Source organism: Phacochoerus africanus, chromosome 13, assembly GCF_016906955.1.
Source record: "Phacochoerus africanus isolate WHEZ1 chromosome 13, ROS_Pafr_v1, whole genome shotgun sequence".
Lineage (NCBI taxonomy): Eukaryota > Metazoa > Chordata > Mammalia > Artiodactyla > Suidae > Phacochoerus > Phacochoerus africanus.
In genome coordinates this window covers 78,388,717-78,405,445 of record NC_062556.1, presented here as the reverse complement: position 1 = coordinate 78,405,445, position 16,729 = coordinate 78,388,717, and the positions used below count along the sequence as shown (strand labels likewise).

The 16,729-nt window shown below is 62.8% G+C and overlaps 1 protein-coding gene across 1 annotated transcript; it reads right to left on the bottom strand.

Moving 5' to 3' along the window:
* Positions 1 to 1,592: 1,592 nt before the first annotated feature.
* Positions 1,593 to 14,062, bottom strand: GRK1 (G protein-coupled receptor kinase 1). Its single transcript, XM_047756390.1, has 7 exons — positions 13,207 to 14,062; positions 11,890 to 12,017; positions 10,991 to 11,148; positions 10,212 to 10,295; positions 7,626 to 7,750; positions 5,780 to 5,981; positions 1,593 to 4,733 (listed from the first exon to the last, which is right to left on the bottom strand). The coding sequence occupies exons 1-7, from the start codon at positions 13,903 to 13,905 to the stop codon at positions 4,435 to 4,437; spliced, it is 1,695 nt and encodes a 564-aa protein (XP_047612346.1). The 5' UTR covers positions 13,906 to 14,062; the 3' UTR covers positions 1,593 to 4,434.
* Positions 14,063 to 16,729: the final 2,667 nt, after the last annotated feature.

Genomic DNA, 16,729 nt, shown 5'->3' with positions numbered 1-16,729 from the left:
GAAGAAGTGTCACTGTCGGGGGAGATTGCAGGAACAAAGGCCAAAGCCCGTGTGTACAGGGCCCCAATATCCGCTGCACCCCTGACCTGCCCCTGGGGCCCCCACCCACGCCAAGCGGCCCTAACTCAAGCCCTACCCCCTGAAGTCCACAGAGGCCTTGCTCGTGCACAACCAGGGCTGAGCAGCATCTCGTGGGACCTCCAGTGGCGGGCGGGCGAGCGCACCAGAGGCACCTCTCTCGGCGGCATCTGACAGAACCTCGGTTTGTTGGTTATTGCGCTTTTCAGAATCAGCCCTTTCATATGAATCGCCTCAGAAACCCCGTGTGGCTGCCCTTCAAGGTGGCTCTGCCCCCCCCCCTCCGGCCCACCCTGGGCCACAGCTCCACTCAAACAAGTGTGGCGCAGCTTCGGAAGAAAAGGGATTGATGCATAAAGACAGGAGCAGCCGGACAAAGCCACGTGAGACCCACCGGAAGGGGGCAGACAGGGCGTGGGGACACTGTGGGGACCTGGTGAGAGCTGGGGACAGAGTGAGTGTGTGTGTGTGTTCATGTGTGTGCCGTATACATTCATGCATGCGTTCATGTGTATGTGTGTTGTGCACAGGTGTGTGTGTGTATGCATGTGCATAAGTGTGTGTGCAGTTCATGTGTGCTGCACACGTGTTGTATGTGTACACTGTATGTGTGTGCACGTGTGTGTCATGTACAGGTGTGTATGTGTATCTGTGTTGCTTGTGCATATGTGTGCATGTGTGCAGGCATGTGTGTGCACGTGTATGTGTGTGCGTGTATATATGCGTGCCTGTGTGACGTGTGTGTATCCTGTGCATCTGCACAATTGTGTGTGTGATTTTGAGGGACAGCGTGCACCAGGACTGTATCACAATCTAGAAAGACCGTTCCTATTTTTAAACTTTTATTTTCACCCTTTTCTACTTTGATGGAAATTGCATTTTTTGTTTGTTACAAACAAAAAGTGGTGGCGAGGCGTCTGCAGATTCTCCGGGTCAATAACGAAACGTGTCTGGGGCGGGGGGCGGGGGGGGGGGGGGACCTTCTGACCACAGTGGTTGTCTGAGTCGCCACCGAGGTGGAGGAACGGGCAGTCTCCTCGGCTCCCACGGAGGCCTGAGTGCCCGGCCCAGTGCCCTGCAGGGACCCCGAGGCTTGTGCACACAGAGGATGAAAGGGCAGGGTGCAGGGCCCCAGTGGAGGGCCCCCCAGCTTGGGCTCTAGGCCTCATTGGGGGGGAGCGGCCACCCAGGGCAAGACGTGCCTGGAGGGCAAATGCCGATCGCAGGCCACTCACGGCAGAGACAGGCGAGCTGCCGCACTGGGGGCCGAGGGCGGCCCTGTCCTCCGAGCCGGATGGCGTGTCCCCTACCCAGGGGGCCGGGGAACAGCTAAAGTGAGGACTATTGTTCACTGCTGGACAGCGAGACCCCTCAGAGGGTGCCCGAGCAGGGGGCTGCACCCGAGGCGGCGCACAGCCCAGGGCCTGGAAGACCCACAAAGAAAGCCCGCCACCGGGAGTCACCGTGAGCCCCACCCGGCCACGCGGAGCTGCCCCGCCCCGCGCCTCCCCCGCCCCGCCTCGCCCCAGGCCCCAGAGGCCGAGACTGGAGGCGCGTGGGGATGTCCCTCCGGCCCGGCGGGGAAAGAGGCGCGAAGCGCCTGGAGTCACCGTCATCACCACCTCGGGGCCCGGAGCTAGTCTGCGAGGCCAGCCGCTGCGGCCACGGTGGCCGATGCGGGCCGGGCCGCCGGGACCCCTGCGGCGTCCTGGCTCTTGGAGCTGCGGGGGCAGCCCTGCTCTCGCCGTGTGGGTGCTGACCGGTTCATTGTTTTCCATGTGCTCATTTAAGTTTTAAAGATTTGAAAATAAAAGTCAAGTGACTACAGGACTTTTGCTGCCTGTGTGTAACTGCTCGGCTTGAGTGTCCCGGGGGGGGTCTCCCGAGCGGGAGCGGGCGACGAGAAAGCCGATGTCACACGTAGGTTGTGATTACACTCCAACAGACCCGCTAGCTGACGGAATCGCCGCGAACCCGTAAGTAAGTGTATCGTCTGTAGCAGGTGTGGCAGATTTAGCCCAAAACATTGAATGATCTTTTAGTGTGGGTCCCACGGAAAATTTAGGACACTCACAAAAAGCTCTTTGTTTATCTGCAATTCAGCCGTGCCCAATGCCCTGTCTCGCCGGCTGTCCAAGCATGAGATGAAGGCAGAGGGTCCCCACAGGGGCGCTTGTTCCCCAGCAGGGGCTACGCCTCTGCACCGGGGGCCCGGGCGGCAGGGGCCAGACCGCCCCTCCACTGAGCTTTAAATCCTATGTTCACAGCCATGAGGACCCAGAGCGCATTAAGCAGGCTTGGAAACCAGCAATGGTCCTTCACTGAACGTCGTGAGCTGGATGTTCAGCCAGGACCAATCAATGTGTCCCATCCCAGGATACAGAGCCAGCGCTGGGGCGGCACAGCAATTAGTGGGGCCAGAGGCCCAGCCTCCCTCAGCCCACGGGTCCGCATCTCGGGCCTCCCAGATGTTCAGGTGGCAGTTGCAGGTCACAGGCCAAAAGCACCTGGTGGTTCTACAAGACCCTTCCAGAACATTCTATGACTGCAGCACACAGAAGAGAGGCTATCCTGCAGGCTTATTCACCAGGAAAGGGGCCCAGAGGCACACCGTAAATGTCCCCACCAATGAGCTGGCCTCTTACACCTGACAGCTCTGACCCCACACCTGGGGGCCGGCCTCCTGCAGCAGCTCCAGACCAGGAGGGCTGCTGGTCCCAGGTGTCCGAGCAGCAGCTCAGAGCTCGAGCTCCTCAGGGTCATTCCTCTCCCCTGGCTGCAGGGGGGGCAGGTGGCGTGACAGTCCGGATGGGGCAAGGCTTCCCATGCTCCGTGTTGAGTCCCAGGAGGCAGTCTCTGCTGCTGCTGGGAGGAGGAAGTGACCCCAGCTCACGCTGGGGTTATGGAGGACCCCATCTCTTCAGCCCCTGGGGACCCAGTCTCTTTGCCCTCACAGGACCCTGTCACTTCATCCCCTTGGGACCCCGTCACGTCATCCCCTTGGGACCCCGTCACGTCATCCCCTTGGGGACCCCGTCACTTCGCCCCCACAGAACCCCATATCAGCCCCTCCAGACAGGTAACTGGCACAGCCCCTCTGGCGGCCGCGTGGCCCACGCTCAGCCAGCACGTCCTGGCCGCAGGGCCTCCTGGACCTGCGGGACTCCACTGTCGTTCCTTGAGCGTGAGCTGCAAGGAACTCAGAAGTTCTTTCCTAAAAGGACAGAGACCCCTCTTCTGGAAATGAGCCCCCGGAACCTACATCTTCCCCAGGCTCCTCTCCTGCAGAGCCCTCAAGAGGGTCTCAGATTCCCAGGCCATCGCCACCCGATCCCAGCTGTGGAGTGACCAGCCTCTAGAGACAGCTGCTGCACACTTGTGTTCTCCAAGTTAGAGCGCCAAGGCGCTCGGTGAGACCTGGAGGCCCGGGTGGTGCCTGGGGCTGTGTGTGTCCGCGTTCCACGGGTTAGGGCTTTAAATCTTAGAGTGGTCGCTGGAGGGAGACAGGGGTGGTGCTGGCCCTGACCGTCAGACTGCAAACCCCACGAAGCAAGACCGACCCAGAGCTGGCCCCAGAGGTGAGATCGGGAGAGGTCCAGACAGAAACAGCCTGGCTTTGCGGTCAAGAGGCAGAGTCCGGTGGTCAGCAGCTGCTGGGGGGACTGCCCTGCCAGTGGGGGTGGACTTGGGCCCGGTTGTCACCAGCTGGAGATGCTCTTAGGAAGAAGAGGAGCCAAGAGGCGGGGCCGCTATTGTCAGCCTCACCCCCAGACCCCATGCCCTCCCTCCTTCTGGACACACGGCCCTGGCCAGCGAGGTGACCCCATCGGAGACTCAGGACCCAGCAATGTCCTGGGCGAGCAGGTGGTGACTGGCCAGGCCCTGGCAATGACCAGGTGGCTAGAGGGCAGGGCCAGGAGCTGGGCACTAAGGGAAATGGGCCTCTCAGCAGAGCCCCTGAGCTCACAGGCCAGGGTTTGCAAACCTCTGAACCAACCGAGAGAAGGCAGGGCCTGGGAGTTACAGATAAGGTGCAGTTACAGTTAAGACCCAACCGAGCCTTCCTCCGTGCCCCCTGCCCAAACCGCTGCCAGCTTGCGCACCCGCGAGAGCCACGGACAACGGTGTGTGGTCATGGATCCCACCCGGGAACCACTGCCGCGTCCTTTTTTGGGTAAAAGGTGCAAAAGAAGTGGGCTATTCGCCAGTGGGGGGCTCCTGACCCAGCACGTGCGCTCTGGCTGGACTGCCCCGCCCGTGCTGAGCGCCTCGGTCACGGCCATGGCCACACAGATGGCCACGCAGGAGGCGCTCGGCTGGCTCGGGAGGCGGCTGTGGCGCCGCTTTTCCTCTGGTCTAGGAGACCAGGCACAGCCCCGACTTGGACGAGGGCGCTGCCTCCGGCTTGGAGACCCCCTTCATGTCATCGGGCATCTGCCCGTCGGGTCTCCACACGTTCAGGTCCCCGAAAATGCCCGTCTCGATCATCTCCTCCTGCCAGGGGATGGGGCACGTGCCGGTGGCAAACTCCTGGAAGAATTCTGTGTCTCCTTTGTCAAAGACCACACCCCTGACGGTGGAAAAGACACCCACGTCCTGGATGTTCTTTGCATACACGGTCCTGGAGTCCGGGATGAAGGGGGGGGCCAGCATCCCTGCGACAAGAAGGAAGCCTCGGTGTCACACGACCAGCAGGAGGAGGCAGCCCTTTGCCTCAGGGTCCTGGCGGAGGTGCAGACAGCGACGCCCCCATGGGGCTCTGGGTGAGGCTGCATCCCCCTCTGCGTCCTCCCCGGGAGCCCTGCCACAGTGGTCAGCACAGTCCCGGCCACACTGTCTCCCCCCGCGCCACTGCTCTCACCATCTCTGCAACCGCCCGACCCCTGAGCCTGTATCTCTGCAACCCCTCCACCCCTGCACCCACCATCTCTGCAGAACCCCCCCCCAAGTGCCGTCCTCCCGGTCTGAGGTCACCCCTCAATCTTAGTACTAAAATCCTGGAACCCCTCACCCCGACCCCCCTCACATGCACCCCGGGCAGGGTCAGCCCGGCCGGACCCTTGCAGTGGCCTCAAGACTAACTTCAGGCTCCCAGGGTCTCAACTCCTGACCCCAGGAGCTGCCTGCCCTCGCTCTGCCCTGGGCTGCTCAGGGCACCCTCGCTGGCACCCACCTGCCCACCCCGCGACTGCCTCCATTCTGACCCTTCCCCGTGAAAGTATCTGCTCCTGCGGGCCTCCCACCTGCTGACCGTGGGCTCCGGGCCATGCGGGTCCCCGCTTCTCTCTCACAGACACACACGCACACACACACTCACACGCTATCTTACACATGACCTAAGAGCAAACGCTGCCTGAGTGAGCGTGTGTCCCCAGCTGACGCCTGAGAACTCCCACCCAAACGTGGCCGCGGCTCCTTAAAGGAAACGCCTGACCGCAGGTTCAGATCTTAGTTCAAAGGGGGCTCAGCGGGTTATCCGCACGCTCCGTCAATGCTCGTTGCCTCTGCGCCCCCCACCCCCAGGGAGCCCATCCTGGGCAGGTTGGAATGGAGTGTGGGGACAGAGGACACTGCAGGGAGCACACAGCCCGGGCCACCCAACCTGCTGACCTCACGCTCAGCTTCCAGCCAAGGGGATGGGTGGCCAGCGAGGGTCACCTGACAGACCCCAGCCCCCGCGCCCAAGGTGCGGGGACAGTACCGGCCTCCAGCTGCCGCCAGTTCATGTCCCTGAAGAGGGGGCTGGCACGGAGGCCGTCACAGGTGCCGTCTCTGAAGCCCAGGCGCTGCTCGGGGTCCTTCTGCAGCAGCGCCTCGCAGAAGTCCTTGCTGGCCTGGCTGAACTTGTCAGAGTAGGTGACCGCCTCCTCAAGGACCCTCTGCTTCAGCTCCTTGTTCTCCACCTGCACGCAGACGCGGCGGTCAGCCACCCTCCGCGAGAGCGTTCAGAGGGTTCAGGACGGCCAGTAGGGGCGTGAAAGCCTGCGCTCCACAGCCATTCCCTCCCCAGCTTGCCAGGCCCGAGCTGGCAGAGGTCTGTCTGCCAAGGGGCAGACACCTGTGGGGGTCCCTGGCGCTCTAGTTCAAAACAGCTCCCTGGAGCATAGCTGACAACCCGCGAAACCCATTTCCAGCGGCGCCATCGCCAGGGAGCTCCCACCATCGCCGGAAAGTCTCCGCCCCACCTCGACCCAAGGCTCTCCTCCCCCATCATCAGGTTTGCCCTTCCCAAAACGCCCTAAAATTTCCTCAGCTTCCTAAAACAGCTTCCTAAAACTTCCCAAACTTCCTAAAACTCCACAGAAGTGGAATCACCCACAGTCACTCTTCTGGGCTGGGTTCTTTCATTCGTGGCGACAGGTTCGAGGCCCAAGCACGTTACGGGTGTACCCGAGGCTCCCTCCCATCGTATGGAGGGACCACATACAAAGAACCACGTCTGGAGGAAACCACGGATGGACCATGAGTGGAGAGCTTGCAATGGACCGTGGACTGGACAGACCACAAAACGGACGGACCTCGGATGGAGAGAGCCCGGGATGGATGACCACAGAAGGGCCGCTTGGTCATAACAGCTCCTTATGCTCAGTTCTGCCCAGAAAGCAGGGGTTCAGGGACGAGGGCTCAGAGGCAGAGCTTCTACCTCCGCCAGAGGCTGGTGTTTGGTGTTATTTTGCTCTGTGAGCTGCCGAGAGGCAGAGACTTGTCACTGGAGTTCGAGGCAGAGGTACAGGTATGAGGTGACTCTACACGTGAATCACAGAGGGGTCTCCGCTCTCGGGACCGGGACCCCATTTGCTCCCAAGCTGTCCCTGGGAAAGGCAGGAGGGCTGGGCAGGGGCACGGGGTCCAGGCAGAAGAAAGTGATGGCCATGATTTTCAGACAGGCCGAGGGCCGTGGGGAAGGTTCCCACCAGGCCTCCTCACCCCCTCGCGTCTGCCCCGTGAACAGCCATCTGCTCTGGGCCGAGCCAGCACTGGCCCCAGGGAAGCGGCCAGTGGCTCCTTCAATTGCAACAGTGACGAGGCCTCTGAATGTCACTTGTCCGTGGTCCTGAGGGGCTGGAGCAGGGCACCGGAAGATGCGGGGTAGCTGTCTGGGGCCAGGGGACGGGGAGGCAGGGCCCCAGTACGGTCACTCCTGGTGCCCACTCCCCTCCCCCCCAACGTCCAGGGAAGCTGCTGGGCTGGAGCAGGGAGGGAGGGGGAGAGGCTGACAGAAGCGGCCAGTGGGTTGAGCAGCGCCCTATCTTCCCAGGGCTGAGCACTGCCCAAGGGGTGGGTGGGGCATCCAGCCTCCTCTGCCCCTGCCACGCCCTTGGTGGCCCATCACGTGAGGTTACCGTGTCCCCTGCCTTCTGAAGGACGTACCACAATAAGCCTAGTGCTTCCCCAACAGGGAGGGTCACCGGGCCACCTAGGGGGACACCTATTCTATGACTCCAACAAGGAGGGTCACCAGGTCAGCTGGGGACACTGCTCTATGACCCACCACCAGTGGAGCTGGTGCCAGGACAGCTGCAGGGCACCGGGTGGCCACCTCCTACCTTCTCTCCGCGGGCTCGGAAGGGACCTCTGGCCGCGATCATCTCATACAGCGTGACCCCCAGGGCAAAGTAATCCACCGCGAAGCCGTACTCCTCCCCCCGCAGGAGCTCCGGGGCCATGAACCCTGCGACGGGAGCACAGTGTGGCTCAGAGGCCAGCGCACGCGGGCGCTCACGTGCCGCCACGCTCCGGGACACGCAGGGCTGCCTGGGCCCTGGGGGGTGTCAGGTAGGACCTCACCCACACACGAGGAAGCGCACCCCCTCCCCATAACAACCAGACACTGTCCCCTTGGGCAGGACTGCCCCCGGGGGGGGGCCTCTCCACTGGGGGGCCTCACCCCCACTTTGGTGCCCACGCATACGGAGCCAGTGTCTCCAGACCTGCAGGATGGCGGGGTGTGGTCAGAGGCTGGCGCGCAGATTGCCGCCGAAAGGGCACAAAGGACAAACATTCTGAAGGACCGTCCAGACGCCCCGTGGCCCAAGCGCGCGACACTGCGGGTGGGCGCCTCGTGCCGGGCTCCGCAGGGTGAAGGGGACCCCTCAGCACCCCTCAGAGGCCAGCCCAGAGAAGGAAGGCCACGCAGGGAAGGGTGGGCAGGCCAGCCTCTGGGACCGGGGCCGCTCCCCTGGGCGGCTCTGGGCTCTGCTGGTTTTAGACGCTGTCGCCCCCAAAGCACAGGTGATTCTGTCCCTTTGTCTCCAGCCCTCCCTGCCCTCCGGTGTTCACTGTGTTCGGGACGTGCTCCCAAGAGGGAGTGGCTGGGAACACGGGCCAGGCTGAGGTGACCACAGGACAGTCTCCCAGTGAGGTGGCAGGAGTCAAACTGCAAAGAACTTCCTGGGCCCGAACACAGCTTCCTTCGGGGACTGAGTTACCGACTGTGCCGCGGCTCAGACTTGGAGACAGCCGGGCTGACCCACCACACCTTCTCACGGATCGGGACAGGAGCACCAGCCCACTGCAGAGCGTCCCTGCCCCAAAGAGCCCGGGGCACCTCCAGCCTGCTGCACCCACTCCGTCCCACAGGACGCGTCTTTTCTCCCCGGGGTCTTACGTGGCGACGGTGAATTGTTGTGCGAAAGGAGGGAGGAGTGAGCGATGAGGGAGTGACCTGCCTTGGCCTGGGTACCCGCTCCTCCTCCTGGTGGACCCGTCTCCGCTGCCCCCACCCTGGGGCTGGCTGAGCGCCTGTCACCGCCAGTCCCAGCTTGGCAGCGGCTGCGGCTCCAAGGGACCTGGGCTGAAGGGAGTGGGGGCCCAGGAACAGGGCACAGCGGGCTCCCCAGGGCTCCGCTGGACACCCCCCCTTCTAGCTCACACCCTAACCGGAGGCTGGTGGAGGCTCAGTCCCTGTGCGGACCACCCCCCCACCGCGAGGTCAGTGTTGGGAGCAGCTGAACTGCAAGGCCTGGGCGCCCCCTAGTGGCCGGCAGGGCCTTGTGCAGCCAGGGTGGCAACAGCCCGAGGTCAACCCCGCTCTGGGCTGGGTCCCCGGTAAAGGAAGATATTCTCCCAGGAACAGGCGAGGGGCCTTCCCGCTCACACACTCACCCCGGGACAGGAACCTCATGGATCTGGCCAGGATCCAGAAAATTCGACAGGACCTTTCCCTAAATAAAGCCACAGGTGAGCCAGACCCGCTGTGGGGACAAGCACAGCCCCAAAGGGGCCCGAAGCACAGGGCTGGGAGGATCTGGACAAAAGGACGTCCAAACGGCCCCAGGGCCCAGCAGCACTTTCTCCTCAAAGCCCCACAAGCAGGAAGAAGCTGGTTTGCTAGAAATCCCGCGGGAGCCCCAGGCACCAGACGCGGAGGGAGGGGACACCTGCCGCCTGCACTGTGTGCGCCGCGGTGGTCCTGCCCGTCACCACGTGGCCTGTGGAGCAGTGAGAGCCCCCCGGGCTTCTTCTCTGCACTCTGCCTGCGGTGGCTAGTGAGGGGGGCAGCAGGACTCCTTGTGCACACGTGCACACACACACAGACTCACGCAAGTCACATGTGAACACAGACACGCACGTACAGACACACACGTACAGTCACATGTGAATGCAGACCCACACACGCACACAGACTCACGTGCACAGTCACATGAGAACACGGACACACACACACAGACTCACCGTGCACACAGACAACACACACGCTCGGCACAAGACAGCCACTCCTCCTGTAAGGCCTCAACCTCCAGCCCCATGTCCACCCTTGGCCACCATGTGGGGCCAGGTCCCCCTCCAGCTCCCCCTGCTCTGCTGGCCCAGGAGCCATCATAGCCCAGCCCCTGTGGGGGAGGCGAGCCATGGCCCCTGCTCTGCTCACCACGCAGCACAGACCCTCAGGCTCTGCCCACAGCCGGCACCATGGAGCCTCCACCACTGGGGCGCGTGTCACACCTGGAGTGGCTGTTGGGGCCAGGGTCACCCCTGCAGTGGGCACCAGTTCACAGCACAGCTGTCCCCGCCGGTCCCCCGGCTTCACTCTGAGGGCTGAGGGACGAGGAGCAGCCTCCCTACAGCCCCCAGCCCTCACAGAGCCACCTGCCCCGGCCCCCTCGCCACCCCTCTTGCTCTCAGGCCCTCACCGGGGGTCCCCGCGTAGCCCTTGGTCTTGGTCTGCCCGTCCTTCAGCTCCACGGCCAGCCCCAGGTCAGAAATGCGGATATTGCCTGGGAAGCAAACACAGGCCAAGGTCACATCGCGGCACCAAGGCGCCTGGGGCTCCTGCGGACACAAGAGCCACGCCCGACTCTGCATACATGTGTGCAGGCCCAGGCACACGCACCCAGGGGGCCTGTGGAGGAAGAGCAGGGGTCCCAGCGCCACCTGGAATCCGGGGCGTGGCCCCCAGACGCCTCACCCCCTTCCCCAGGCTCTGCAGCAACGGCCTGTGGGGAGAGCGGCGTGTTCTCACAGGTTCTCAGGGCTGCTGGGAACCTCAGCCTTGAGGCTCATTTCCTGGTGAGAGTCCTGGGCTGACCCCTCACGGGAGGCGGAAAGTCACGGAGTGAGCACTTGGCCGTAAACAGTCTCCCTTTACTCGCAGCGCGCACACTGTCCGCATCCCAGAAGGTCCCTATAACCCGAGACCTGGTCACGCACCAACTTTCACCCAAGCCCATCAAGAATCTCCATTTGGGGCAATGCCATTCTGTCCCCAAGTAGCTGAGTGACAAGAAACAAACTTGAAAAGGGTCTCGGTGCCATTTAAAAGTATAAGGACATTTATCAAAGCCGGCCCCTCCCTCGCCCATGGCAGGTCAGGCACAGAGGTGAGCTGGGTGAGGGGAGGCAGGAGGGGAGGCTGGGTAGGGAGGTCCAGAGGGAAAGCCCGGAGGGGAGGCCGCGACGGAGGCCCCCTCACCATCGTCGTCCAGGAGCACGTTCTCAGGCTTGAGGTCGCGGTAGACGATGCTGTGCCGATGCAGATGCTCCAGGCCGCTGACGATCTGGGCCGCGTAGAAGACGGCGCGTGGCTCCTGGAAGCCGGGGTTCTCCTCGTCCACATTGTAGATGTGGTACCTGTGGGCAGACCACGTGGAGTCCGTGCTTCTCTGGCACAACCGTGGGCCATGGGCCCACAGGTTTGATGGAAAGTAAAATCTCGGGGGAACAGCGAGGCCTCCGATTCTCTCATTGTGTGTCCTTCTGGCCTCCAGATCCAGCCTGAGGAGCCCACGGCTGAGCCCGACCCCATCCACCCACCCCTACCCCAAGCCCCTCCCATCACTTCAGAGCCCCCGGCCAAAGGAGCCAGGGGCGGAGGGGGACCAAGGCGGGCTGCGGGGTCTGCCCGGGGCGCCAAGCGGGAGCGTTAGCCCGGCAGCTTCCGCCAGACGTGCGGCTCCCGGGCCGGCCTTGGGCCTCCTTCCCTTTACAGAGCAGCCAAGCCTGACAAATCAGCTCTTTAAACGAGACCACCACCGGCCGGAGCGGAGGCAAAGCAGGAGTCCAAAGAGGAGAGGGGCGGCCTTGCTCGCCCGAGCCGACGGCGGCACCCAGGGTCACGTGGCGTTTTGGGTGAGCGCAGCTGGTGCCCTGTGGTGGGGTGTGGGGTCACGTGGGCGCAGGCAGTGTCACGGGCATCTACTCAGTGTCGCGTGTATGGCACAGCAAGCCGCGCTGCCGGCTAACCAGGGTGACACTGCCTGGAGCGGGGCGCAGGTGGCGGACGGCGCAGCCCAGCGGGCAGGGCGGTCGCGTGGGGGCCGGCAGAGCGGCGCCGAGGCCCGGCCGCCGCGTGGAGGGAAGCCGCGCTCTCACCTTAGGTCCCCTCCGTTCATGATGGTCATCACCAGACAGAGGTCGGTCTTGGTTTCGAAGGCGTAGGCCAGAGACACGATGAACCTGCTGTGCACCTTCGCCAGGACCTTCTTCTCCACCGCGGCACCCTGGGAAGCGGGGACGCGCCCAGAGTCAGGTGGGGAGCTTGCGCCAACCGGAAAGAGCCACGGTGAAATCCGTGCCGAGGGGGTTGCGGACGCAAGTAACTCAGACACACGCCCCCCACGCCTGGTTCCACAGGCAAGTGGCGCGTCTCGGGCTGAGGACTCGGGTGTCCCGACCCTGCAGCCGGGGCTCGGCCGCCCAGCCTGCAAACGCCGTGAGGGTCCCGCCGGCTCTTCCCGCCCACGTCCCAGCCCTTCCTCCCACCCAGGCTCTGGACGGCAGAGACCAGCCAGGGTCCACGACCAGCACCCTCCCTGCCACCTCACACCGGGTCACCCTCCGCATTCACTTTAAACCCCGGGGAGCCCGTTTAACGTGTTTAGCGTGTGCTGCAGGGAGGGTCCTTCTGAAGGACCCGGGAGCTGCCGAGGCCTTCCCGTCGCTGTGTGGGGAGACCCTCGGTGCATCTCACTCTGTAAAATCTCAGTGAGGCTCCCGTGGCAGGCAGAGGAGGCTTAGTGCCAGGGAGGGGCCGCGAGGGCAAATGCTTCACGCAGGGGCCCTGGGGTGCTCGGGGGCGCCATCTGCCCCCAGCACAGGCCGCTCTGAACGGCCGCGGGAACGGAACCCAGGCTCTTGCAGGACATTAAGCAGCTCTGGCTGACCCCGCGGGGATGGAGCCTGACGCGGTGGAGGGCACGATGCAGAGCAGCCGCCTCACCCCGCCTCGGGGCCTGGAAGCACAGTGCCGCCCGCCCGACCCCGTGGAGGCTCCCGCACCAGCCCCAGCTCTTTGGCACAAGCCAGGGGAAGTTCCAGAAAGTCAGTGAAGAAGCTGGAGAACCAGCCCCACAGCCTCCGGACAGTGGCTTTCGTGATGCTGGTGACGAACCGAGAAGGACGAAGAGACGTGGCACGTCAGCCACACCAGCAACGCGGAGGCCGCTCTGCAGGGAGGAAGGCCGCACGCCGCCTGTCCCGTCCCCGCCAAGGCTGGTGCTTAAGGGCAGCTGGATGGCTGAGTCACAGGCTGGGCAGCCAAGCATGGCCTGTGCCCACCGCTCCGGCCCAGGCGCTCGGCCGCAGTACAGACCCTCGATGACGGGGCCCAGGGAACCGAGCCCCACCCAGGGTCAGCCAACCCAGGGCGCCCCGGACCCCACCCGTGCCCAGAACGCTGCGGCGGCACACCTGATACCCCTTCCTCTTCTTCAGCCGCTTCTTGTTCAGCTTTTTGCACGCATACATCTTGCCAGTGGCCTTCATCTGGCAGGCGGACACCTCCCCAAAGCCACCTCTGCCCAGTACCCTGAAGTCCAGGAACCAGTCCTCACCCACGGGCTGGGCCTCCAGCCACTTCCACTGCAGGAAGCGCAGGAAGTACAGGCTGTCCAGGTACTCCCGGAAGGGCGCCTGGCTCAGGTGCACCAGCGTGGCCTGCAGGAGGGGCTGGAAGAGCCCCTCCTCACGCCCCGAGGGCCCCTCCCTGGCCCGCGCCACCGTCCCCTCGTCCAGGAAGCCGCAGAAGAGCTTGCCCCGGGGGTCCAGGTGGTCGGCCCGGATGGCCTGGGCCTTCTGTGGTCGGAGGTCGTCGTTGGCCGTGTCGTAGTCCTCAATGTCCCTCCAGAGCTCCAGGGCCGGCACGTGCTGCCCGTCGGCCCTCAGGAACTGCTGGAAGAGCCGCTTGCCGATGGGCTGCTCGCAGCACACGCTCTCGAAGCCCAGGTCCAGGCTGTCCCGGAGGGCCTCGCACTGGGACAGCGGGGGCAGCCTGAGCTTGGCCAGGTACTTCTTGTCCCGGGAGGACAGGGCACTACTCCCGTCGAAGCTGCCCCGGGCAGCAATGAAGGCAGAGTTGGCCACCACCGTCTCCAGGGACCCGAAATCCATCCTAGCGCAGGCCTCCCTCCTCGTCCGGCTCCCGCGCCCCGAGCCGGCCTGACCGGCTGCCCTTGGCCTCTGGCCCGTTCCTGCCCTCTTGGGACAGGAGGGCCGGGGCAGGCCCGGAGCCCGGGGGAGCCCACTGACGCAGCTCAGGCTAAATCCAGCTGGCAGTGGAGGACGCGCAGGCACGGCGGCGAGCAGGTGCCAGAAAAAGACAATCCCTAAGCCGCTCGCAGACGGATTAGACAGGCCGCCCTGCCCGCGGGGAAGGACACACCCCAGGCCCAGACAGGACACGTGGAAGCCCGGAGCAGCCTGTCCGCCCCGAGGCCCGAGCAGAGCGGATGAACCATCCATCCATTTCCTCGCAGGGACAGGAGCCCCAGCTCAAGGGAGGGGTCCCAGGAGAAACCTCAGTTTATGAAGACAGCTGGTGGTTTTCCCCACTATGCCTCATTTTTGCCTTTAGAAAAAGAGCAAGTGAGAGAAAAACCATTTAGGAATAGGCTTCCGGGGGTGTCTACAGGTGAGACCACTGGCCAGGGGACTGGTCAGGACGTGAGGACCTGCATCTGTCCCGACCTGACCCTGAGAGCAACCATGTCACAGTGATGGCGCTGACAACCTAAGGTAACCCCAGCACCTGCTGCAGGATCAGCCTCACGGCAGCCCCCTCCCCTCTTGCCGCCCCTTGCGGCGGAAGCAGAAGTGCCCAGAGAAGCGTTTGGGTGAAAAAGACAGGGAAGCAGGAGACCCTGGGCTGCACCCAGGCTGAGGTCCCACGCAGAGGGAGGCTGGAGTGAGAGGGGAATGAAGAGGCCAGGGACACGCCTGGGACTCATCTGGGACCTACCTCGGACCTACCTGGAACACACCCGGGGGCACAGCTGGGGCAAACCTGGGACTCACTTGGGGCCTACCGGGGACACACCTGGGGCACACCTGAGGGACATGTGGGGCACACCTGGGATACACCTGGGACTCACCTGGGACAAACTGACACTCACCTGGGACCTACCCGGGATACACCTGAGGCACACCTGGGGCACACCTGGGCATAGCCTTGTCCGTCTTGTTCTAGTACCCAGTAGGTATGGAAAAGCATGACATGCATGGAAAAGCACAGGCATGGAAAAGAATGTGACAGTGTGGCTACAGCGTAAAGAGGGAGGAAGGGAAGGGAGTGAAGAACGCCCCAAGCAGACAAAGCCAGCCGACCGGCCGGCCCATCACCTCCGGGTGGGAGAAGAGGGTCCAGAGGGCAGGGAGGTTCTGCCAGTGGGTGTGGGAGACGCGGGACCCTCTGCAGCCGCTGGGGAGGTGGGAATGAGACCTTGCCACTGAGCAGGCGACTTGGTGAGTCCGGGTCACCGTGGGCTGACACCTCAGCCCCTTCCTGCCTTTTCTTTAACTCATCAGGGCTCAGATGGGACAGTGGCCCCGTGTGCTGTGGGCTGGAGCACCTTCTAAGGCGTTTCTCAGCGTGCTCTGAGCCAGTGCTCCCTGTGGTCCCAGGCTGGAGTCGCCTGGAGATCCTGCCAAGTCAAGATGGGCTTAGGTGGCCTGGGTGAGGCTGGTGAGCCAGGCAGCAGAGGCGGGGCCTGAGGAGGACGGCTTCCATCGGGTGGCTGCTGACCAGGCCGCTGGCGAAGCGGGGAGCATCCGATAAACAAAGTTAAACATGTTCCTACCATGGGACTTCGAGATTTTAGAGTGAACTTGGCCAAGAGGGGTCAAGTCTGCACTGCTTCCCAAATTCATTTGGCCCTTTTTTAAGACAAAGTTTTTACCTACACGAACTGCAGGTTCGGGCGCAGTTACAAGTAACCCAGAGACCCCGGTACCCCTCTCCCGAGCCCCCGACAGCAGCCTCTTCCCGAAGTGTAGCTCAGGGTCACAGCATGGACCCTGACGCCGCCACAGCCACGCCCAGGCCTCCCCGTCACCCCACGGTCCACCCACCTCCGTCCCACACCCTCCTGAGCCCCGGCGGCCACGGGTCTGCCCTCCATCTCCCAGCGCTGTCATGTCAGGAACGCTGTGGTGCGTGACCTTGCGGATTGGCTCCGCTCGCTCAGGGCAACCAGCCCTCCGGGCATCCAGGCAGGCCCTTGCGTGGACCTGCCGTCTCTCCGCTGAGCAGCAGCTGGTCTAACCCTTCACTTGCTGAAGGGCGTCTAGGTTGATGGCGGTTGGGCTTTTTCATGAATAAAGCGGCTACAGACATTAACTGTATTTGCGCAGGTATAAACTTCAGTTTCTCTGGGATTAACACCCAAGACCGCAATTGCTGGGTCGTATGGTTACACAATGAGTGCTTGAAGAAACTGGCAAACTCTTTTCCAAATGTCTCTACCATTTTGTACCACCTGCCTCCCCGCCCCCAGCAGGGTAGGAGTGATGCGGTTTTTCAGCCAACGTTTTCTATTTTAGCTCTTCTGCTAGGTGGTACCCCACGGCGGTTTAAATTGCCTTTCCCCGGGGGTTAACGATGCTGCACATCTCTCCATGTGTGTATCTGCCATCGGTGTATCATCTTGGGTTGTGCCGCAGGAGCAACATGAGCTGCTGAATATGACTTTCTGTCTTGAGCAATTGTAAATGGTGTTACAGTTTTAATTTTGGTATCACGTGTTCAGCTGGTCTACAGAAATACAGTTGGCTTTCGGACATTTGTATCCTATGACCTTACTGAAGTCACTTATTCTAGGAGATTTTTTATAGAGTCTTTGGCATTTTCTACATATACAATCCTGTCATTTGAAAATAGGGATATTTTACTTCTTCCTTTCTGATCTATGTGACTTTTCTTTCTTTTCTTGTTTGTTCC